The sequence below is a fragment of the Dromiciops gliroides genome, chromosome 3 (assembly GCF_019393635.1).
Source record: "Dromiciops gliroides isolate mDroGli1 chromosome 3, mDroGli1.pri, whole genome shotgun sequence".
Taxonomy (NCBI): domain Eukaryota; kingdom Metazoa; phylum Chordata; class Mammalia; order Microbiotheria; family Microbiotheriidae; genus Dromiciops; species Dromiciops gliroides.
The window spans coordinates 142,073,037-142,098,402 of NC_057863.1; the positions used below are offsets into that span (position 1 = coordinate 142,073,037).

The 25,366-nt window shown below is 35.2% G+C and overlaps 1 protein-coding gene and 1 pseudogene across 1 annotated transcript; both read left to right on the forward strand.

Moving 5' to 3' along the window:
* Positions 1–18,007: 18,007 nt before the first annotated feature.
* Positions 18,008–18,871, forward strand: LOC122749644 (annotated as a pseudogene).
* Positions 18,872–20,942: 2,071 nt separating this feature from the next.
* Positions 20,943–21,833, forward strand: LOC122747247 (small ubiquitin-related modifier 2-like). The gene is made up of 3 exons (XM_043993385.1): positions 20,943–20,987; positions 21,507–21,699; positions 21,757–21,833. The coding sequence occupies exons 1-3, from the start codon at positions 20,943–20,945 to the stop codon at positions 21,831–21,833; spliced, it is 315 nt and encodes a 104-aa protein (XP_043849320.1).
* The last annotated feature ends 3,533 nt before the right edge of the window (positions 21,834–25,366 follow it).

Sequence of the window (25,366 nt, forward strand, 5' to 3'; positions counted from 1 at the left end):
GTTGTTGTGAATATCAATTGACACATTAATTGTGTAATGTTTAACACTTAACATGTGCCTGGCACAGGGTAAGTGCTATATAAATGTTGGTTATTAGTATTTTTATTAAGAATACTTATGGGGGCAGCTAGGTGGTGCAGTGGATAAAGCAATGGACTTGGATTCAGGAGGACCTGAGTTCAAATCCAGTCTCAGACACTTCACACTAGCTGTGTGACCCTGGGCAAGTCACTTAACCCTCATTGCCCCACAAAAAAACTAAATTAATTAATTACAAATACATTTTTTTAAAAGTACTTACTCTATCCTGGTTTTTTAATGTGATGGGTATAAAAAACAAATTGATAGATGAAGTGATTCCTCTGTAAGAGGATTCAGAAATGCATCCAAATGGATTGACCTTATATGAATAGGAAAATGTTTTCCATTATGTTTCAAAAAATCATAATCTTGTTTATGCTTTTGATTGGCTTCTATTTTTTTGGGGGGGGTTTGTTTTTTTTTTAGTGAGGCAATTGGGGTTAAGTGACTTGCCCAGGGTCACACAGCTAGTAAGTGTGGCTTCTATTTTTTTGACATAATTTTATAATAATTACTGTTGCTTTGAAAAATATGATACCTTGAAGGTGATAAGAATTGTATCATTAGAAAAGCACCTTCTTCTTCTGATCTAGATGAGTTAGAGAAATGAGCTAGAAGAATGGAGCACATGAAGAATGTGGACACAAAATTTCAAATATTTAAGTATTTAATTGGGTATATTTAAGGGGTAAAATGTACAAAAAGAATAATTTCCTGTTTGAGACAAGAATGAGAAGGGCTTTTATACTGTCCTTATCTGTGAGGTTCCTTGAAACTTTTTCTTTAGGCAGGGTCATAAGGTATTATCAACCTTGTAAAAGAAACACAAAAATGACATTTGATAAGGAACCAAGACCACTTCAAGCAAAAGTGAAAAGACTTAAAAGTTTGCTTAGAGTAAAAAGTGAGTTTTCTTTGAAAGAGTGTTTTACTATTAGTTTAGATTATGAAATTGTGCCTGTTTATAAAAAGTATATATTTTGAGTCAACTTAATAACAATAAGTCTTATATTTAGAGATTTTATTTTGCCTTAAGGGTTACTAGGAAATATGAATATCTTTCAGTTTGGAAGTTTGAAGTAGCTAGCATTTTTCCTGGGGTTTTAAATCAACTATAATGTGTTCACAGTACCTGTGAACTGAATTCTAGAATATTATTAACAACTTCTAAATGCTTGATTTCTGCTCGAGGACAGATTTAAACTAGTATGGTCTTATATGCCCTTATTATTACTGCTACAACTCGAAAACAACAATAATAATGTAACTTTAAGTTGTTACTGGTAACATTTTGTTCTTCACGGTATAATCTTTTAGGATTGTAAAGTGATATGTTTCTGAATTTTGGTTTCAGTTATGAGTGTGTGAATTGTCACTGAGCCAATAGTTCACTATTCAAAAGAAGTGCTACATTGAGGGGATGACCCTGCAAATTTAAAGATAAGATACTTTTGATTCAGTTTCCCAATTATGCTATTTCATTTCAGAACAGGAGATTTTCTCAGTTAATTTTGAATCTGTCTATGATAACCTGTGAATACTGTTGAACTTTGCATTGTGTTTTTCTGTTGATTGTGACTTTTACCTGGAATTAATCTATGGAAGATTTATTTTTACCCAATATGTTATGCCAGGTTCATCTGTGCCCTTGATGAGAGAGTTTTACCATTGTTATAATTATGTCCATCCCTTTTCCTTTCAAAACAAATTTCTCTACTCAGGGCAGATGAATGTCAGAAGTGCTATTTTCCCTTGCAATACTATATCTATTACTAAATTAATACTGAAAAATCTGAATTAGTATAATATATACAGGTATGAAAGATCCTACTACTTTTAATCTGAATTTGTTGTCAACTCCATATGGTAAGCAACTATATTGTTTAGGCTTGTTATCTCCTTGCTTGTGGTTATATATTCAAGTATAAGATTAGTTCCTTTAAGAATCTCTTTTTTCAGAATTATATGAACAAAATTTATGTTAACTGTTTGGTGTTTCTCAAGTGGAAGCCAAAGGGAAGTCTGAACTTCCTAGAGTGGTTTAATTATTTGTCATCTTCCCAGCTAAATGGTGATATATAACACTCCTCTTTCAATTGATATACTAGTAAGCCTCTGAATTAGTAGTTTAAGACATAATTTGACTTAATTTACTTATAGAGATTGTTTCACAAGATTTGATTCCTTAAGGGATACATGAAATTATGCCTCTATTTTCTTCAACTTTTATGACATTAAAGGAATATGGGGTTACATTTTTTGGGAGGAGATGATATTCATGGCTACAGTGTACTTTCCTAGTGTAAATTAAATTCTCTTGATGTATAGACCCCTGAAATTAAGAATACTCTTTGTGTCCTCCTCATTATGACTGAGTATTGCTGCCTTTATATCTTTGACTTTTCTGTGATTCTCAAATCCATGGAAATTCTAAACTGTGAGTGAGATTTTCCCCGTCCCTTAGTTATAAGAGATTCACTATAGTTTTAAGTGATTTAATTAAAACAATATTCAATATATTAACAAAAAATAATTGTGATTCATATAGATTGCATAAGGTTAGTAGGTCAAGTCCTTTTTCCATGTTTCTCAATTTTCCTATGACATAGTGTAGTAGATCTTGTGATATCTGCCCTAGGAAATGTCACAGGGTCTGGAGGTGGTCAGTAATACTGTTCACGCCGCTTTACACTGGCCTACTGTTCACGCTGCTTTACACTGGCCTGACAATGATCCACCCTATTGATATCATAGTGCTGATCCCTTGTTATTACTCAAGACTATGTCCTAATTTTAGATAATGTCCCCCAGGGTATATAAACCTATGTGGTTTGTACTTCTGGGTCTTTCAGGCCCAAAGTCTGGATGACCGGTTTTGTTGAGGGACTGGCCCTCTCTCAATAAACCTATTTGCTTCAGCCTGGAAACTTTGTTATTTTTGTTCTTCTGTCGGACTTAAAATTTTTTCCGCGACAAAACTCTAAGGAGACCCTTGGCCATCTCATGTACACCAACCTACATATAAGAATATGATCCATGGGAGAGATACTTTTCCACTATTCTGATTCTCTCCCTGTGGTCATCCACAGTATTGCAATAAAACTTGGGAAACTGAGTCACTGAGTCTTGTAATTCTTTTGGGATGGCTCATGATCAATTTGACCCCAAATTTCAGCCCACATCATTTGCTGCCCCGTGTAACTTCAAGTGCCAGACTCAAACTCTTTTTCTTTTTTTTTGAAAGCAGTGGGGTGAGATCCCCTTAAGGTAAATTTGTGATCTGCCTTTAACTCCTGCTCTCAGGTTTTTGGCTCATTTTGGAGTCCCAGCAGGCTCACCAAAGTGAGTGGGAAAATTTCTTGTTGATCCAGGATCAAGCAATTTAACCTGAGGGATTTCATTTTCTTTTTCCTGAAAGGGGAATAAAGGAATTGCCCTGTTGGCAAGACCCAGCAGTCTAGGGGACACCCTGGATTGGGTTCTTTGGTGTTTTAATGGACACCCACATGGACGCAGGTGAAGTGTTGGTAACCTATGGGAGGTTACAGATGGGTCAGGAAATTTTGACAAATTGGGAAAAGGGAGTAAGGAGAAAATTGGATGTAGCTAAAAAGAGAATTAATGTATAAATTGGGACAAGTGTGATAGCACTAACCTGGAAAAGAAAATAGGTGGTCTTTTATTGCAATACTGTCTGGCCACAGAAACCTCCTCATTCCACTCTTAGGTTCCCCTGGACAGCGTATGCATTGTATTTTTTCTCTTCTGTTGCCTCAGAAACCTCAGTCTCATTGGGTGGGCCCCCAAGGTCTGAGGTAGGATTTTTTCACAGGTGTGGTCTCAGACCAACCCACCTTAAAGGGACAGGGAGAGAAAACATTCTGAATGACCCTTTGCATGTATCCTTACCAATTTGGGAAAAAAGGGGAAAAATGGACATGGGTGAAAAGAAACAAATGACTTTTTTGCAAGAGAAAGATTTAAGGTAACCTAACTCCTGATAGAAGTAGTATCTTATGGCTGTTTGTTTGCTTGTCTGTGTGTGGCCGCTAGTCTGCTTGTTGTCTTGTGTATTTATGTCTGTCAAATATTGTAATTGCATTGTACTATCTGTGGGGAATTTTTGGTTGTACCCCTGTAGCCTTTCAGAGTGGTGGCCAGGCTCTGAAACTAGGGGCAAGGGATATTTTTATAGGTTTGTGTCTAATTAAGAGTTTTAATTTGGAATTGGGATGTAACTCCTTTGCCAAGCATTAATAGCCTTAGATGAACATTGTAAAAGTTGGTTTAAAAATACTGCTACTTTTAAATCTTTTGTAATGGGATGGTTAAAAATCAGGAACTATTTGTAATGTGTAAAAGTTTCAAAGCTAGTGAAGCATGACTTGTGCCACTGCTCTCTTTCTCTCCCCTCCCTCCTTCTCAGGTGCTAGATGCATAGCAAGGGAGTGGTGGGTGCGAGAGAGAATGTTTAGAAAATCTTAAGAAACTGTCCAGAGTATTTTAAGTTATTGGTAAAAGCAAATAGAAAGATAACTATGCAGTTTTGTACTGACTGTTCAAAGAATTCAGAATCTCGAAAAAAAAAAAAAGGTGGGTGGGGAGTATATTTATGGTGCACTGCCACTTTAAGTGTTTATCTGCCATTTCAAGGTTTGTCCATCCTGGAAGAAACCAAAGAGTACTGTTAAACTTTTAAAGTTATTTTTAAATTTATGTATATGTGTTAAAATTGTGGTAAATTTGTAATTGTGTTAAAATTCGAAAAGAAATTGATGGTTTTTAACAAAAACAGATACATTTGTTGCTTCCCCTAAGACAGAGGAAAGCATTGGAAGCTGGTAAATCATTACACAGAAAACAAAGCAAAACAAAACATAACAAAAACTTCTAGACTTTTTTTTTCATTTGTATACTTGCCAGAAAAGAGCTTGTTGCAAGGAATGGTTTTGCTGAGGATTTATAAGGTTGCTTATTGTATAGAAGTAATTTCTAATGGTTGATCTTTACACCAGGATAAAGTTTAACCTGAGAAGAAGGAAAGAAAAACCAAGCAACAAATATGTGTGTCCTGTTGAATCCTTTTTACTCATTGCAATTTCATGAGAGTAGAGGTTTGCTATTTAAGATAAAATCTTTTGGGACAGTAATATTGTTTTGAGTTTTGAATTCAGGTATAATTGTTTGGATGGTTAAGCCAGTAATCCAAGTACTGGAGAGAATGCCACAAATCATTGCCACAAGAGGGAAAGTGATGCTTACAGGTGGAAGTATCTGGGAAAAAGCTGAAAATACAATTTTGGACTCAATCTGAGGTAGGCTCCTTTTGGCTCATTGTGTTCCTACTGAATAGGAAATGTTTTCCCACCTGGCTATCCCTGAATTTGGCTATTACTGTATGACTGGTGGTCACTGGTGACTTTCATCTGAATTCAAACAGAGTTAAGGATGTTTTATCCTGGCCTTATAATCATGTCCCTGCTTTTTCTTTTATAGCAGCTTTCTATAATCAGAGCAAGAACTCAGTAGACGAAATGAGCACAGTGCAAGTGTATAAGATCTTACCGTTTTCAGTTTAAATGTGTGATCATTTTTTATGTCAAACAACAAGGTATATTAATGTTCAGGTTTGTCATCTGCCTGCTAATGTTTACATGGTAGTATGATAAGGTTAATTTAACTGGGTATCTTTCTGGTTTAGAAGAAGTGAAATTCCTCCCCATTGCAGATGAGAGGGAGGATGGTAACTAGGAAACATAGTTAAGCATTTTAGGTTTTACCATAAATCTGCGCAGTCAGATTTCTGTTATGTACTGCCAAGGGTACCAAGCTACCAGCACAAGGAAATCACAGAGCAGACCTTGCTGCTAGATTAATTGCCAGGTCGATTCACTGGTCCACCCTAGCCTTGGTCCTCTTGCACCCTATTGTGCCCAAAGATATTTCCCCTTCCTTTACCAAGGAGGAGATTATAAGTCTTTAGTGTTAACTACCAACTGCTTAAGCCCATATGTTACCTTGGGCTATTTGGATTGTAGAGTAAGAATGCTACTGCCTCTTCTCATATTAAAGTTAGAAGAGGAACCTGGGAGAATTTTCTTTGGTGGGTCTGGAAAACTTCTGTCCTCACTATCCCTTTTGTGGGGTAATTTAAACATGAAGCTATGCTTACAAATTTAACATTGGTCATAGAATAAGTTTCTAATTCTACTGTACTAGGGTTACAAGAATTGGAAGAGGGGGGGTGGAGCCAAGATGGCGGAGAGGAAGCAGCAAGCTGCCTGAGCTCTCCTTCTGTTCCCTCAAAACGAACATTAAATCAAGCCTCTGGACGGATTCTGAAACTACAGAACCTGCAAAGAGACAGAGAGACACAGTCCTCCAACCAGAGATAATTTAGAAGACTTCAGGAAAAGGTCGGTCTGACTAGGGCAAAAGGGAGGCCCAGCGCAGGGCAGCAACCCAGCGCCGAGGGGGTCGGGGCAAGTCAGCAGGAGCTGCAGGCCACAGCCGAACAACTGAGGCTCCCGGAACCTGGTTCAAAAATCTGGTGGCCAAGAAGGACAGTGGAAAAACCTACCTGCACCGGCCGAGAGGGCCACGAACGGCGGGATCAGACGCCGGGGTCTGGCGCCTGGCTGGCCGAGCACAATCAGACAGGAAGTGCAGGGCGGGGGATCTCCACACACCATAAAGGCCTCAGAGTAAAAGCCCGGTCACACAGCACCTATACACCTGCACAAGAAGCCCAAAACAGGGACCCTGGTGCCCCCAGAGCAGACCTAAATTTAAAGAATAAATAAATAAGCTGCAATAATGAGTAAGAAGCAAAAAAGAGCCCTCTCCATTGAGAGCTTCTATATCAATAGGGAAGAAGTCAACACAAACTCAGATGAGGACAATAGCCTCAAATTGTCTACATCTGAAGCCTCACAAGGGAAGGTGAATTGGTCACAAGAACAAAAAGCCTTCCTAGAAGAGCTCAAAAAGGATTTTAAAAATCAATTGCAAGAGGTAGAAGAAAAAATGGGGAGAGAAATGAAAGCAAAACAAAAAAACTATGAAAAGAGAATCAGCAGCTTGTAAAAGGAAGCTGAAGAAAACAAAGCCTTAAAAAATTCATTTGGCCAAATGGAAAAAAAGCTACATAATCTCACTGAAGAAAACAATACCTTAAAAAATTCACTTAGCCAAATGGAAAAAAAGGTACATAATCTCACTGAAGAAAACAATGCCTTAAAAATTAAAGTGGGACAGTTGGAAGATAAGGAATCCATGAGACACCAAGAATCAGTCAAGCAGAATAAAAAAAATGAAAAAATAGAAGAAAATGTGAAATACCTCATTGGAAAGACAACTGATCTGGAAAACAGATCGAGGAGAGACAATTTGAGAATCATTGAACTGCCTGAAAACCATGACCGGAAAAAGAATCTAGACACCATATTCCAGGAAATTATTAAGGAGAACTGCCCTGATATCATAGAATCAGAGGATAAAATCATCATTGAAAGAATCCACCGATCACCTCCTGAAAGAGACCCCAAAAGGAAAACTCCAAGGAATATTGTAGCCAAATTCCAGAATTATCAGGTGAAGGAGAAAATACTCCAAGCAGCCAGAAAGAAGCAATTTAAATATCATTGAGCCACAGTCAGGATTGCTCAGGACCTGGCAGCTTCAACATTAAAGGACCGCAAGGCTTGGAATATGATATTCCGGAAGGCAAAGGAGCTTGGATTGCAGCCGAGAATCTATTACCCAGCAAAAATGTACATTTTCTTTCAGGAGAAAAGATGGACATTTAATGACATTGGGGACTTTCAATCTTTCCTGGTGAAAAGACCAGAACTGAATAGAAAATTTGATCTCAACATACAAGACTCAAGAGAAGTTTAAAAAGGAAAACAGAGGGGAAAAAAAAAGTTACCCTATTAGGTTAAACTGTTTATATCCCTACACAGGAAGATAATACTCATAACTCTTAAGAACTGTAAATGTATTTGGGCAGAGAGAAGGACTTTATATAGAGGGTATAAATATAAATTGTCTTTGATGTGATGATACAAAAGAATTAAGGGGATAAAAAGCGAGTCTATGGGGAGGAGAGGAAAGGGGAGGTGGAATGGGATGAATTATATCATATGAAGAGGTGGAAAAAAAACCTATTACAATAGAGGGAAAGAAAGGAGGGGGGAACATGGTTTCAACCATATTCTCATTAGATTTGACTCAAAGAGGGAATAACATATACGTTCATTGGGATAAAGAAACTTAACAAATTCTTTAGGGAAACAAAAGGGGAAGGGAAAGGGGGGACTGATAGAAGGGAGGACAAAAGCAAGGGAGAAAAGGATAAAGAAAAGAGAGGGGGGTGATAAAAAGGGAGGGCAGATCGGGGGACGCAGGGGTAAAAAGTAAAACATCAGTGAGGAGGAATAGGGTGAAAGAAGGGGGGGAAAGTACAAAGGGGGTAAATAGAATGGAGGGGAATAGACAGTCAGTAATAATAACTGTGAATGTGAATGGGATGAACTCTGCTATAAAACGGAAGCGAATTGCAGAGTGGATTAAAAACCAGAACCCTACAATATGCTGTTTACAAGAAACACATTTGAAGCAGAGAGATACACACAGAGTAAAGGTAAAAGGCTGGAGCAGAATATATTATGCCTCAGCTAAAGTAAAAAAGGCAGGGGTAGCAATCCTTATCTCAGACAAAGTGCAGGCAAAAATAGATCTCATTAAAAGAGATAAGGAAGGAAATTACATCTTACTTAAAGGTACTATACATAATGAAGTAATATCAATATTGAATATGTATGCGCCAAGTGGTATAACATCCAAGTTCTTAGAGGAGAAGTTAAATGAGTTACAAGAGGAATTAGATAGTAATACTATACTAGTGGGGGATCTGAATCTCCCCCTCTCAGAATTAGATAAATCTAGCCAAAAAATAAATAAGAAAGAAGTGAAAGAGGTGAATAGATTACTAGAAAAGTTAGACATGATAGATGTCTGGAGAAAATTGAATGGGGATAGAAAGGAATATACCTTTTTCTCAGCAGTACAAGGCACATTTTCAAAAATTGACCATGTATTAGGGCACAAAAACATCATAGTCAAATGTAGAAAGGCAGAAATAGTAAATGCATCCTTCTTAGATCATGATGCAACAAAAATTTCATGTAAGAAAGAGCCAGGGAAAAGTAGAATGAAAATCAATTGGAAACTAAATAATTTCATTCTAAAGAATGAATGGGCCAAACAAGAAATCATAGAAACAATCAATAACTTTATCCAAGAGAATGACAATAATGAGACAACATACCAAAATCCATGGGATGCAGCCAAAGCAGTGCTTAGGGGAAAATTTATAGCTCTAAATGCTTACATGAATAAAAAAGAGAAAGAGGAGATTAATGAATTGGGCATGCAACTTAAAAAGCTAGAAAAAGAACAAATTAGAAATCCCCAATTAGACACTAAATTAGAGATTCTGAAAATTAAAGGAGAAGTTAATAAGATTGAAAGCAAAAAAACTATAGAATTAATCAATAAAACTAAGAGCTGGTTTTATGAAAAAAACAATAAAATAAATAAAATATTGGTTAATTTGATTAAAAAAAAGAAAGAAGAAAACCAAATTACCAGTATCAAAAATGAAAAGGGTGATGTTACCACCAATGAAGTGGAAATTAAAGCAATAATTAGGAAATATTTTGCCCAACTGTATGCCAATAAATTTGACAATCTAAATGAAATGGATGAATATTTACAAAAATACAAACTGCCCAGGTTAACTGAAGAGGAAATAAAATCCTTAAATAAACCCATATTAGAAAAAGAAATTGAACAAGCTATTAATGAACTCCCTAAGAAAAAATCCCCAGGGCCAGATGGGTTTACGGGTGAATTTTACCAAACATTTAAAGAACAATTAATTCCAATATTATACAAATTATTTGGAAAAATAGGTGAAGACGGAGTTCTACCAAATTCGTTTTATGACACAAATATGGTGGTGATACCAAAACCAGGCAAAGCAAAAACAGAGAAAGAAAATTATAAGCCAATTTCCCTAATGAATATTGATGCTAAAATCTTAAATAAGATATTAGCAAGGAGGTTACAGCAAGTGATCACCAGGATAATACACTATGACCAGGTGGGATTTATACCAGGAATGCAGGGCTGGTTCAACATTAGGAAAACTATTAACATAATCAACCACATTAATAAGAAAACCAACCAAAATCATATGATTATCTCAATAGATGCAGAGAAGGCTTTTGACAAAGTACAGCACCCATTCCTAATAAAAACAGTAGAGAGTTTAGGAATAGGAGGAGCTTTCCTTAGAATAATAAACAGTATCTACCTAAAGCCATCAGCAAGTATTATATGCAATGGAGATAAATTAGAGGCCTTCCCAATAAGATCAAGGGTGAAACAGGGATGTCCATTATCACCCCTATTATTTAATATTGTCCTAGAAATGTTAGCTTTAGCAATCAGAGAAGAGAAAGGAATTAAAGGAATTAGAATAGGCAAGGAGGAAACAAAACTATCACTCTTTGCAGATGATATGATGGTATACTTAAGGAATCCTCGAGAATCAAGTCAAAAATTACTTGAAACAATTAACAACTTTAGCAAAGTAGCAGGATATAAAATAAATCCACATAAATCATTAGCATTTCTATACATGACCAACAAAGTCCAGCAGCAAGAGATAGAAAGAGAAATTCCATTTAAAGTAATGGTAGATAATATAAAATACTTGGGAGTCTACTTGCCAAGACAAACCCAGGAACTCTATGAACACAACTACCAAACACTCTTCACACAAATCAAATCAGATCTAAATAATTGGAAAGATATCAATTGCTCATGGATAGGCAGAGCTAATATAGTAAAAATGACAATACTGCCTAAATTAATTTACTTATTCAGTGCCATACCAATCAGACTACCTAAAAATTATTTTATACAGCTAGAAAAAATAATAACAAAATTCATCTGGAAAGACAAAAAATCAAGAATATCCAGGGAAATAATGAAAAAAAAATTCACAGGACGGTGGGTTAGCGGTACCAAACCTGGAGCTTTACTATAAAGCGGCAGTCATCAAAACTATCTGGTACTGGCTAAAAAATAGAGTGGTAGATCAATGGAATAGGCTAGGTTCAGGAAATGCAGTAGTAAATGACACTAGTAATGTAGTGTTTGATAAACCCAAAGACTCCAGCTTCTGGGATAGGAAGTCAGTATTTGACAAAAACTGCTGGGAAAACTGGAAGATAGTATGGCAGAAATTAGGCATAGACCAACATCTTACACCTTATACTAAAATAAGGTCAAAACGGATACATGATTTAGACATAAGAGGTGATACCATAGGTAAATTAGGAGAGAAAGGAATAGTGTACCTATCAGATCTTTGGAAAGGAAAACAGTTTTTGACCAAACAAGAGATAGAGTATATTATAAAATGCAAAATGGATGATTTTGATTATATTAAATTAAAAAAATTTTGTACAAACAGAAGCAATGCATCCAAAATTGGAAGGGAGGCAGAAATCTGGGAAACAATTTTTGAGGCCAGTGTTTCTGATAAAGGCCTCATCTCTAAAATATATAGGGAATTAAATCAAATTTATAAGAATCCACGTCATTCCCCAATTAAGAAATGGTCAAAGGATATGAACAGGCAGTTTTCTGATGAAGAAACCAAAGCTATCTATTCCCATATGAAAAAATGCTCTAAATCTCTAATGATTAGAGAGATGCAAATTAAAACAACTCGGAGGTACCACCTGACACCTATCAGATTGGCTAAAATGACAAAAAAGGAAGATAATAAATGTTGGAGAGGCTGTGGGAAAATTGGAACACTAATGCATTGTTGGTGGACCTGTGAGCTGATCCAACCATTCTGGAGAGCAGTTTGGAATTATGCCCAAATGGTGATAAAGCTGTGCATACCCTTTGACCCAGCAATCCCACTTTTAGGTCTTTTGCCCAAAGAAATCATGGAAGGGGGAAAGGCACCCACATGCACAAAAATATTTATAGCTGCTCTTTACGTGATAGCAAGGAATTGGAAGTTGAGAGTGTGCCCATCAATTGGGGAATGGCTGGACAAGTTGTGGTATATGAATACAATGGAATACTATTGTGCTGTAAGAAATGATGAGCAGGAAGAGTTCAGAGAAACCTGGAGGGTCTTACATGAGCTGATGATGAGTGAGATGCACAGAACCAGAAGAACATTGTACACAGTATCATCAACATTGAGTGTTGACCTACTGTGATGGACTATATTCTTCTCACCAATGCAGTAGTACAGAAAAGTTCCAGGGAACTCATGATAGAAGAGGATTTCCAAATCCAAGAAAAAAAAGAAAGAAAGAAAGAACTGTGGAGTATAGATGCTGATTGGACCATATTATTTCTTTTGTTTTGGGTGCTGTTGTTTTTTTTTTTTTTCTATTTTGAGGTTTTGCATCACTGCTCTGATTCTTTCTCTTGTAACAGGATTAATGCAGAAATAGGATTAATGTTATTATGTGTATATATATGTGTGTGTGTATATATATTTATATGTATATGTATAGAGATATATAGATATAACCTATATCAGATTACCTGCTGTCTAGGGGAGGGGGGGAGGGAGGGGAGGGAGGGAGAAAAATCTGAAATTGTAAAGCATGTATAAACAAAAGTTGAGAACTGTCTTTACATGTAACAGAAAAAATAAAATACCTCATACATTAAAAAAAAAAAAAGAATTGGAAGAGTGCTTAAACTCTCTGGCAAATGTGGTCCTGGACTGAGGTGGAGTCTATATGGTTCAGAACCCCTCCTGGAGATTGAGCTGCTGGCCAGAAATTACCTGGATGGCTGAAACTGTTCACAACTGCTTGCTTGTCTAATTTTTCATGGAACTCTTAGATTTATTCAGTATTATGGTCCCTGTTGCCCCTTGGTCTGTTTATAAATAATTTGTGTTTTGTGTTGTGGTTCTTGCATTTGTAACACTGCTTCCTACATCTCCCTCAATTCATAAACCCCCCCATGGGCCCTTAATTCGCCCCCACTCAGCAGGAAGTAGTAAAAGAAGAGAAGATCATTGTCCTTTTTCCCGGGGTATGCGAAAAGAGGGAAATGATGTGGGAGGCAGAAAGGGGTTAATAGAAAAACCTAAGATCCAAGCTCCAATTCAGATATTAGCTCCAAAAGAGAGTTAGACCCCAGTTAATAGATCACTTATGCTAAGTTATTGTACCCTTAGAAATCAGTGCTCATAATGGGAACAGAGGGAGAGAGACCAAGAGGACCTTAGACTAAATGACAAGGGTATAGAAATTCTAATGAAAAATGGAGATATTTGAAACTAGCCATGTGTCGGGAAAATTTTTAAGTCCAACGGAAGAACAAAAACAACACCGTTTCCAGGCTGAAGCAAATAGGTTTATTGAGAGAGGGTTAGTCCCCCAACAAAGCCAATAGGTTTATTGAGAGGGTTTTAGCCTCCCAATAAATCCAGTCATCCAGGCATTGGGCCTGAAAGACCCAGAATTACAAAATTCATAGGTTTATATACCCTTCCAAAGTTACACTTGTACAGTATTATATCATTAGTTGTATTTCTAAAATTGAAACATATTCTTAGGAAATATGAGGAACTACCTAAATTACTATAAATGACAGCATTATGATAACAATAGGGTGGGTCATTGTCAGGCCACTGGTCAGCAATGTGAACTATTTATAGAAAAGTATGTCACTCGTGATTATTAAAATATAGCATTGCTGACTACTAGATCTTGTGATATTACCTAATGTTTGACATTGGAAAATTAGGAAATATGAGAAAAGACTTAACCTTTTGACCTTATGTAATCTATATTAAGTAGAATAAATCATAATTTTTAGTTAATATATTGATTATTATCTTAATCAAATCACTTATAACTATGGTAAATCTCTTATAACTAAGGGATGGGGAAAATCTCACTCACACATGGGAATCAGAGACATACACAGAAAAGGCCAAATTTGTCCCCAGATTCACCTTATGATGTGTAAATCCCCAAAACACACCTCCACTGAAAAAGGTACCCACCTCGTGGGTTGGCTTAGGACCCAAGGAACTCCAAATTAGGATAAGCCCTCCCTTGTAACACCCTTAGGTGGAGAATATTATAATGAGTAGGACAGGCCCTTCCCTGTACCTCCCCAAGATGGAGATTATTATAATGAGCCTGATAATTTATCCTTTATATATATATATATATATATATATGTATATATATATATATATATATATATATATATATATATATATATATATAAAACTGTCTTTTCTTTTACTATTTAATAGATACCTTTCCACTATTCTGATTCTCTCCCTGTGGTCGCCCATTGTATTGCAATAAAACTTGGGAAACTGAAAAAAAAAAAAGAATATGATCCATGAATCCTAGTTTAATCAGGATATTGTGCTTTTATAACAAAAAGTGGTGAAGTGTGTATGCTGATTTGGTGATCCTATCATCTGGGAATGCTTAACCCCATTATGCTCCCTGACCCATTTCCCACTTAGAACTGTGAGCAGCCTGGAATAAGGTATTGACATATCCAGTTTTGCACCCTTATTCTGAGAACTGGATTAACTACAATGACCATGATATCCTGGTTTCACTAGAGAAACAAGGATAGTACATGATCAGTCCAAAAGCCATAGAAATAGATTCCCATCCTCATGCCATTCCTATGCTAAAATTATATATTGTAACCTCCCTTGACAGTGTGTCTATACTCAACTGTGAGAACCACATTACTGGTGAACCCAATAGACCTTGCTTTGATTTTAAAATTCCTAGTGTAGTTAATTGGTTATTGTCCTTTCCCCACAAGCATTACAAAGGCAGAATGGATAGGACTTTGCAACTGATTGTATATTTAGGAGGTGGAATGGGTGGTGAGGAGTCAAGAATCATACTTAGGTTGCAAGTTTGAATAACTAGTGGTGTCCTCTGCAGTAAGATTCATGAGCTATAAAGATCATAAAACAAGGATAATAGTGAAAAAAAATATTTTTCTTAATTTTATTGATTCAGTTGATAAACTCTCACCTTGAAAATGGATTCTTAATGAGTTTTGTTGATTTATCATATGGTCAAAGAACATATGAATAAATAAATTTTTGTTGTTTTTTTAAATATAGAATGAAAACAATTAATTTATTCTTATGTTGCATATAGATTTATTGAATTCCACCACAATTTTCCAAATGAAAAGGATATTTCTATTGCTCTCTCTCTATCTGTCTCTCTCTCACTCTCCATACACACACACACACACACACACACACACACACATACACACACACACATACGCAGAGTACTCCACTATTCTATTCTTTGGAAGGTTACATATTTATGGAAAAATATAAAATAACTATATGTATACAAACATACATATGTATATACATATATTTATGCATCATATCATGCTTATGTATAGCCATATGGACATAGACATTTAAACATATTATATATGGTCTAAGTATATTGGGATATCATAGCTATTTTTAAAATGTAAAATTTATTTATTTTGGACATTTTTTTTTAAATTCTGAATTCTGAATTTTCTCCCCCCTCTTCTCTCTCCCACATCCATTGTGACAGCAAGATATATGGTATGAGTTACATGTGTGAAATCATGTGAAACATATTTCCATATTGGTTATGTAGTAAAAAAAAATTAAGAAAAGTAATAGAGGGAAAATATATGGTTCAATCTACAGTTGGACTTCATAAATTCTTTTTTTCCGGAGATGGATCATATTTTTCGTCATAAGTCATTTGTAATTGCCTAGGAAAATTATATTGATCAGAATAGTGAAATCACTCACTGTTGATCATCATTCAATAATGTTTTAATATGTACAATGTTCTATGCTCACTTCAATTTCCAAGATTAAATTTAAGTTATTCCAAGTTTCTATGGTGTTATTTGAAATATTGTGGGACTAGCCTGGAATTTTCTAAAATATTGCTACTTATAAATTAAATGCTATTGCACCAATTTTTGCAGTAAGCATTTATTATTCATTAATATCACATATTAATAAAGTATTAACTATGTGTCTGAATGACTTCCTCACTAGTTACAGGTCTTACAAGCCTGAACAGTTACATACCCAGGACATTTTGCCAAAAGCAATAGGAGAGAGCTCATGGGTAGTTCAAGAGTGTCTCTGGAACAAGAGAGCAAACATACTGCGGTCCAGTCCCTTTCCTCCATTGATAGAGGCAGCTCTTACACACTGGTCAAAGCTAATTGGCTAGAATCATTCAATTCCATTAGTTGAAGTGACTTGAGGGTGGTCCATATTAAAATGACATCTACCTTGATGAGATCAGGTCTAGTACAACAACAGACACCCTGAGGGTAAAGGCACTTTCAGATATGTGTGGTTTCTATCACCATACTTCTCTGAGTTAGTGGAAAAGAACCTTATCTCTAATGAACCTTAAAGCTAGCTCTGAAAAGACACCAGCTAGAGTTCCTGAACTAAACCTTTGATTGGGAATGAAGAGAAAGCTGACAAAGTCTAGGTCCCTGGGTCCCCCTAAGAAATCCATTATTGATAATTATTTTCTCACACTGTCATACAATCCAATTTTTCACTTTTTATTGTTTTTATTTTTATAATTTTTGAATTACATGAAAAAACTATTTTAACCCTTTTAAAATTTTGATTTCCAAATTCTCTCCCTCCTTGCCTCATATAACCCCACTTTGAGAAGGCAAAGAATTTAATACATTATACATGTGCTGTAATGCAAAACACATTTCCATATTAGCCATGTAGTAAATGAAAACACAGACTTAAAGAAAAAAAAAGAAAAAAGCTGAAATATTTTCCAAACAACATTAAGATTCCCTCAGGTCTTTCTCTGGATATGAATAGCATGTGATCTACAATTTTCTTGCCTTATTGTATTGCTGAGAAAAGTTAAATCAATCATATTTAATCATCATACAATATTGCTGTTACTGTGTATAATGTTCCTCTGGTTGTGCTCATTACACTTTGCATCGGTTCATATAAATCTTCCCAGGTTTTTCTGAAATCATCCTGCATATCCTTACTTATAGTAGAATAATATTCCATCAAAATCTTGTACCACAATTTGTTTAGCTATTCCACAATTGATGGACATCCACTTAATTTCCAATTTTTTTGACTTCACAAAAAGAGTTATTATGAATATTTTTGTACACCTTGGTCCTTTTTAATTTTTTAATTTTTCTTTTGATCTTTTTGGAATACAGGTCTAGTAGGGGTATTGCTGTTGCAAAAGGGTATGTAGAGTTTTTATGACTTTGGACATAGTTCCAAATTGTTTTCCAAAATGGTTGCACCAGTTTACAATTCATCTGACAGTGCATTAGGGTCCCAGTTTTTCCACACCCCCTCAACATTTTTGATTTTACTTTTCTGTCATATTAACCAATCTGATAGGGGTAAGGTAGTAGCTCAGAATTGTTATAATATGCACTTCTCTAATCAATAGTTTTAGAGCATTTGTGCATGGCTGCAGATAGCTTTGATTTCTTCTGAAAACTGCTTGTTCGAAGCCTTTAATCATCAATTTATTTATCAATTTATTGATTAGGGAATGATTGACATCCTTATTAATGTGGCTCAGTTATCTATATATTTAAGAAATAAGGCCTCTATCAGAGAAACTTCCTTTAAAAATCTTTAAGGCGTTCCTTCCCCTTGATGCTCTCTGGCTGCGATTTCTCTTACTTCTGCCTGTGATGATGAAGACTCTGGCTCCATTTTGATTGCACCAGAAAGTAGGGCTCCTGGCCTCAGGTATCAGCAAGAGCACAGGTGCTGTGTAACAGAGCTAGCGTGATTACATACATACCAGAATTGTACTCTTTTGTCAGGAGGGTTGTAAATCACAAAGCTTTTTCCACTGTTGGATCTTCAGGTTCAGATGAGTCTCATTTAGGTACTGTGCCCCCATATATATGTTCAAGAACTGTGATGAAACAATTTGGACCCCAGGATGAAAGATTTCAACTCCCTGAGAACATAGATTTTGACTGTCACCTCCATGGGACAACTTTGGTGAAGAAAAAGTCCAGTCCATTGAAGTTTGCCTGATGTTCTAGCAGAACCTTTATCAAGTGAAAGGCATGAATTTGTGATGGCACAATATATGAATGAATATGAGGACAGTGATGAACCTGTTGAACAACTGGAAATTAACATGGCAGAAACTTATTTTGAAAATGCCAAAGTAGAATGTGTAATACAAATATGTCCAGAGCTCCTTGAAGAGATTTGGAATCAATGTTGCCAGAAGTGAATTCTGGCAAACAATTGGTACTAACTTTAACACAGGAAACAAAAAATGATATGAACATATGGAGTGAGGAGGTTGAAAATGAATGAGAAACACTATTGGAAAAGTTTTTTCATGGTGCTAAAGAAATTTGCTTTGCTCCATGTACTGAAGGTTATAGGACTGAATTTATTGATCCATCATCTGGATTGGCATTTTTTGGACCATATACAATCAACACGCTTTTTGAAACAGATGAATGTTATCGACAGCTAGGGTTTTCTGTTGATGATCTGGGCTGCTGCAAAGTGATTCACCATAGACTTTGGAGTCCGGATGTGTCTGTTGGAAATATCTTCACAAATGCCCCAGCTGACAGTCACATTATGAAGAAATTAAGAGGAAACTAGGTGGCAGCTGTATTGTTTGTACGTGAAATTTTGTCTATAAACACTGTCAAGTCTTCAGTTTTTAAAAATGCTTATTTCTAGGAAAAATATTTATTTCAGCATCTGTAAACTTAAGAGTTTATGGGATTTATGAGATTTTCAAAAAACGATAAATGTTCACTCCTTATATTACTGTTTAATATATATTAACCACCTATATTTAGAAAAATCAGTAATTCATATGGATCCAAGGCTTACTCCCACATTACATGTTTATGGAGAGTTTTAGCTATTTCTCCTTTATATTTAAAAATTTCAGTTTTATTTACATCCTTCCAAAACTAAATCACAGTTTAAGAAGATGAAAAAAATAAAAATAAAAATCTTTACCTAATTTTTACTTTCCTTCAAATCTTGGCTGCATTGGATTTGTTTGTACAAAAACTTCTAAAATGTAATATAATCAAAATGATTTTTCATCTCATGATGCTCTCTAAAACTAATTTGGTCATAATTTCTTCTATGACCCATAAATGTGACAAATAAAAAGTTTCATGCTTCCTAATTTACTTATTATTTCCATTTATGTCTAAATCATGTACTCATTTTTTAGCTCATCTTGATATTTGATGTAAGATGTTAGTCTATGCCTAGTTTACATAAAATTGCTTTGCTGTTTGCTTAGGAATTTTTGTCTAATGTTGAGTTCTTATACCAAAGTTTTGATATTTGGGTATATCAAACACTATATTACTATGGTCATTTAACTGTGTATTATGAACCTCATCTATTCCACTGTTCCACCACTCTATTTTTTAGGCAGAAGTAGATTATTTTGATGAGCATTCCTTTGAGATCTGTAATGATGGGACATCTTTTACATTTGTTTTTCATTGATTCACTTGATATTCATGAAAGACAACAAGGGACATTGTTAATGTTTTCATTCAGAAAGTGGAAATTGATCAGAGTTTTAAAGATACTCAAATTAACTAAGATTCTGGCATCAGGAAAAGCAAACTGAAAGTCTCTCAAGAAGTAATATGTTATAGTTTTCTGTGTTTGGGAGTTATTGCCCCTATCATGCAAGCTACACAAAAGCAAGAACTATACTTTAACCTTTGGATCTCTCTCTCTCTCTTTTTTTTTTTTTTTTTGCAGGGCAATGGGTGTTAAGTGACTTGCCCAGGTTCACACAGCTAGTACATGTCAAGTGTCTGAGGCCAGATTTGAACTCAGGTCCTCCTGAATACAGGGCCAGTGCTTTATCCACTGTGCCACCTAGCTGCTCCCGTTTGGATCTCTTTTAAACACTTGGAACACATAGAAAAAAAAAAGTGTTTAATAAATGTTTATTACATTTATGATTGTCTTCTATATCTTAGTTTGAGTTGTTGACTAATAGCGAATTTAGTCATAGCTTTTTAGTCTGAAGGGCAAATGCAGTAGTGCTTAGAATAAAATAATTATGTCTATTCACTGTAAAAGGAAAGGGCAGGAAGAATGGCAGTAGGAGCTTTTGTAAATTGAGCATGCATTAGAAAGTGATACTCATAGTTCATAGGAAAATGCCTCAGAGGAAGAGAAATTCATATTATATAATTTGTGGAGCCACATGGTAACATAGTAAAATTTTAATTTCTGTAAGAGTCTGGTGTGTGTCACAATAAACCTGAAGGTAAAACCTATTCAAATTTCTTGATATGTGTTTATAATAATTCATTTATAATTTCATTTTACACCTCACTTCCCATGTGTCAATGCTTATATGTAATTGCTACAACTTACATAGTATTAACCATTCAGATATTTCCTTTTAAATCTGAACTAAAGAATAATAAAAATATTACAAGATTATAAACAACACCCCAAGTTTCTCTACCTTCAAATGTTTACTCTACTTTTAATTATGTTAATATAAACACTAAACTTCTCTAATTATTGGCTAAGGACTTTAGGTTGATTTAATATTCTCTAAAAAAAAAAAGCAGCCCTCAGATTTGGCTATTGAATATGATAACAGTTCCTCTGAATGATCTGCCAAATCTTGAGTCACTTAAAGTAAAAAATATGAGTGGGTTGTGATCTTGACATGCTTTTGAAAGACTCTTATCTGACAAGTTCTCTGGTTGCTTTGGTAATCATCCAACTGTTTATACAACTGAAATTTCATTTCATAAGGAAAAAGAAAAACCTTAATAGTGAGCTCTTTTGCTTAATGGTTTTGGTGTTTTCTTTAGTACTCCCCCTCTTTTTTTTTTCAATATTTCAAAAATAAGGATGTTTTGACCCCATTTTTTTTCTAGAAAATTGTCAAGTGATTTTTGATTTTTATTTTCTGAAATTAAATGTTTTGTGTTTGAGCTTTTAATTTCTAAATGAGAAAGTTGTTACCAAGGCCATAATGACCAGCATGTATGAAAAGAATTTTGTCAAAAAATGAGCATAGCTCCTCCTCTTCCTCCTCCTCCTCCTTCTCTTCCTCCTCCTCCTCCTTCTTATCTTCCTCTTCCTCACCATCACCACCACCATCATCTTCCTCCTCCTCCTCCTTCTCCTCCTCCTCCTGCTCCTGCTCCTGCCGCTGCTGCTTCTCCCCCCCCTCCCCGCCCCCACTTCCCTTGGAGCAGACCATCCTGGTGCCTCTTTTGTGAAGCCGCGGCTGAGTAGACCCCCGGACGCGCCCGGACGCGCCCCGGCCGACAAAAAGCCGAAGGAAGGAGTCAAGACCGAAAACAACGACCACATTAATTTGAAGGTGGCAGGGCAGGATGGTTCAGTGGTGCAATTTACGATCAAGAGGCACACACCACTTAGTAAACTAATGAAAGCCTATTGTGAACGACAGGGTTTGTCAATGACGCAGATCAGATTCTGATTTAATGGGCAACCAATCAATGAAACAGACACACCTGCACAGTTGGAAATGGAGGATGAAGATACCATTGATGTATTCCAGCAACAGACAGGTGGTGTTTACTAAAAAGAGAACCTGCAACTCTACTCCAGAACTGTGCTCCCAAGGAAAACAATACATTCACGTTTAGAAAACCAATATTTGGTTCATCCACATCCTGACTACTTCAGTATAGTTTTCTCTCTTCTTTGATTCCCTCCCCCATTCCTTTATTGTACATAAAGTAACTGGTGTATGTGCACAGGCATAATGTGTATTTTTTTTAACTAAATGGCCTGTGGTATGTTTCGATCAACATCAAATGGAGATGAGGAGGGGAAAAAACAAACTGGTTCTATGAAAATATCCCTTTTCTCCATTAGTGGCATGCTCATTCAATTTTTATCTTTTTTTTTTTTTTTGTGAGGCAATTGGGGTTAAGTGACTTGCCCAGGGTCACATAGCTAGTAAGTGTTAAGTGTCTGAAGCCGGATTTGAACTCAGGTACTCCTTACTTCAGGGCTGGTGCTCTATCCACTGCTCCATCTAGCTGCACCAACTTTTATCTTTATACTCCAATAAGTTATTTTGCTCTCAGGTTTAACAACAACAACAACAACAACAACAACAACAAATCACACAAAAAAATCCTTGCATACCTTGTTTGATTGGATAATTTCAATGTTTTTCTTTTATCATTGTAAAACCAAGGACGATTTTATAACCTTTTTTTACGTAGCTGTTACATGTGGGGCAATCTCTGTCTCTCAGTAGGGATAAAATACTATAAAGAAATTGATCCTAGTTTTCCCTTCAATTCAAACATCTTGTTGTTTAAATAAACTTATTGTTTAAAAAAAAAGCATAATACAAATTAAGGGGATATTTAATATTGAAAGCTTACTTTGTAACTACCAGCATTATTAATTATCTTATATCAAAATTATGTATATAATTAAATGAGTAGAATTATCAATCAATGCAGTATGTATTTGATCCAAATCTAAAAATATGGGTGGAGTATATTTCAGAAGAGATTTATAGCCAAATATCTAGAAAGTATATTAATCATCTCTTCAGGATAATCTTCCTAGAATGATAAAGAAATCATTACTTATAAGCTGACACCAAATTGAGTCAAGAGGTGAGTAGGAAAAATAACAACTGTTTTTATATGGAAACAATGTGAAATTAAGATTTTGCATAAGGGGATCATATCAGAGGTCAAAATGTCTTTGACTTCAATTTATTTTCTCTCTAATTTAAGTGGTCATCAATTCTAAAATCATTTCTTTTCCCAGCATATTTGAAAAGTATCATGTATAATAGAATCTTAAATTTTGAGAACCTTGGTTAAATAGTCACTTGCAATTTGGGCAATTTGGGGAAACTTTATTAAGAATTCTAGGCTTTGCTTTTGCCTCTATAAAATGTGAATGTTGAACTATCATAATACTTCTGTATTCATAATCTCTACTTTTCTCTTTAGCCACATTTATTTATAACTCATATTTTATTCTTTTATTGATCAAAGGGAAAAGTAGAACTGTGCTTAATAAATTGGATAACCATATAATTGACCTGGTTTGGGTCTATCAGTGAAGCAGTCCTCCAAAAGTTAAACTGGATAAATTCAGTATTAAAGTTAACTACGAGAAGTCTAAAGTGGGATGTTTGAGATAAACTGCTTTAACCTATGAGTTGGCATTCTCTTTCTCCTTTCCTGCCTTTTAAAGTTGGACTACATAAAAATTTATCTTCTCTTGTCACATCCCTGAATTAATCTCTCAAATGCACCTTAGACTAGTCCTTTTCCAATATCACTGGGCAGTTCTTTCCCTTGGGAAAATATTGATCTTAAGCACAGGTACCTTTTGTCTTAAACCACCTGCACCCCCCAGGAATTGGGGATGTAACATAGTCCTTCAAATTTAATGTGTTAAATAATGTCTGTTAATACCTATCCATTATGATACATTGCATTTGTCTCCCCTAATTAGAATCTGAGCTTTAGCCCCAGGGATTGTCTCATTTGTTTTCTATTTGCATGTGTTTAACATGATCTTTGGAACAGATTAAGTAAATAACAAATGTTTTGACTTTTTCATACAGCTTAAAACAATTATTTGACAGAAAAATGTAGAATATAACTCATCAATTCCTTATTAAATGGAATACACACACACACACACACACACACACACACACACACGGGACATTCAATAGATTTTTCAATCAATTCAGTAAATACCCTGAAATGGTTTGATTAGCTAGATGGCAGAGAGCTTTATTAGGTTGGGGGACCTAACATAGATGATAGACATGAACTTTAATTCCCTTGCTGAGACTATAGTGTGAATCACTCTGATTAATGCCCATTGACTAGGGCTGCCTCAGAGATGTTAAACAACAAGTCAGGGGGAAGGGACCCTAGTTAGGAAATAATTAATTAATAATCAATTATCATATGGAGTATGAATTTAGTATAGCAGTGAGTGAAAGCCAGATTATAGAGACTGTGGAGAGAATGGGTGCTAATGAAGTCATTGGGTATAGCCACTTAAAAATATTAATGTTTTTAGAATTTTTTTTATTCCTTATATTAGTCAAAACAAATCTGGGATGTCAATCTGTCTAACAAATAACTAAAAAAGGAAAATTTCATATAACTTCCCTGCCAAAGGGTCATCCACTTTCTACTGAAGAGCTGCTTAAATGGGTGAATTCCTGCTTCAAAATCTTTGTACTTCACTATCAAATATATCTATCAGGAAAACTTTGCCCATATTGATCAAAAATCTATCCACAAAGCTCTACCATTTTACTTAGTTATTCCCTGTGGGGACACATATTTGCTATGTTTCCTATGTGACATATTTTTAATATATTTGAAGATAGATGGCATATCTATCCTAAATCTTCTCTCATTCAAGTTGACCATTCCAAGTTACTCTGATGATTATCTTAGGCCTTGGATTGTTAAAGTTTAGGTCTGATCATGTATCCTACACCCACAGCCTTGATCAATAAACTCCAGTGGCCCTCTATTGCTTCTAAGGCAATATATAAAGTGATTTGTCAGATATTCAAATAATAGTAAAAGTTCTGGACTTTCCTATTATGCTAATCTTTTGACATTCTACTCCCACACATATTAAAATCTACACATTCTAGTCTCATACAATAACTTCTTCATACATAATGCTCTATTGCCTATCTTCATGTCTTTGGACTTGTATTTCCCCATGTCTAAAATGTTCTCCTTCAACATTTGACTCTTTGCATAACTCTTCCAAGATGAATTTTAATTCCCTTTAAGTTTATATTTTCACTACTTTGTATTTATCTTATATATTTTTATTTAACATTGTATGTATGCCAGCTCCTCAATTTGAATATAAGCTCTTTAAGTTTGAGAACTTTTAATTTATATTTATATCCCTAGTGCATAATAAATTTATGTGTCATGTTATGTGCTTTATAAGTGCTTGCTGAATGATTGCATATTATTTTTATCCAATTCAACTAACTTTCATTAAGCACCTATTATTTTCAAGTCACTATATTAAGTAGTTAAGGGATTACAAAGACAAAAGCAAAATACTCTTAAATCTCAAAAA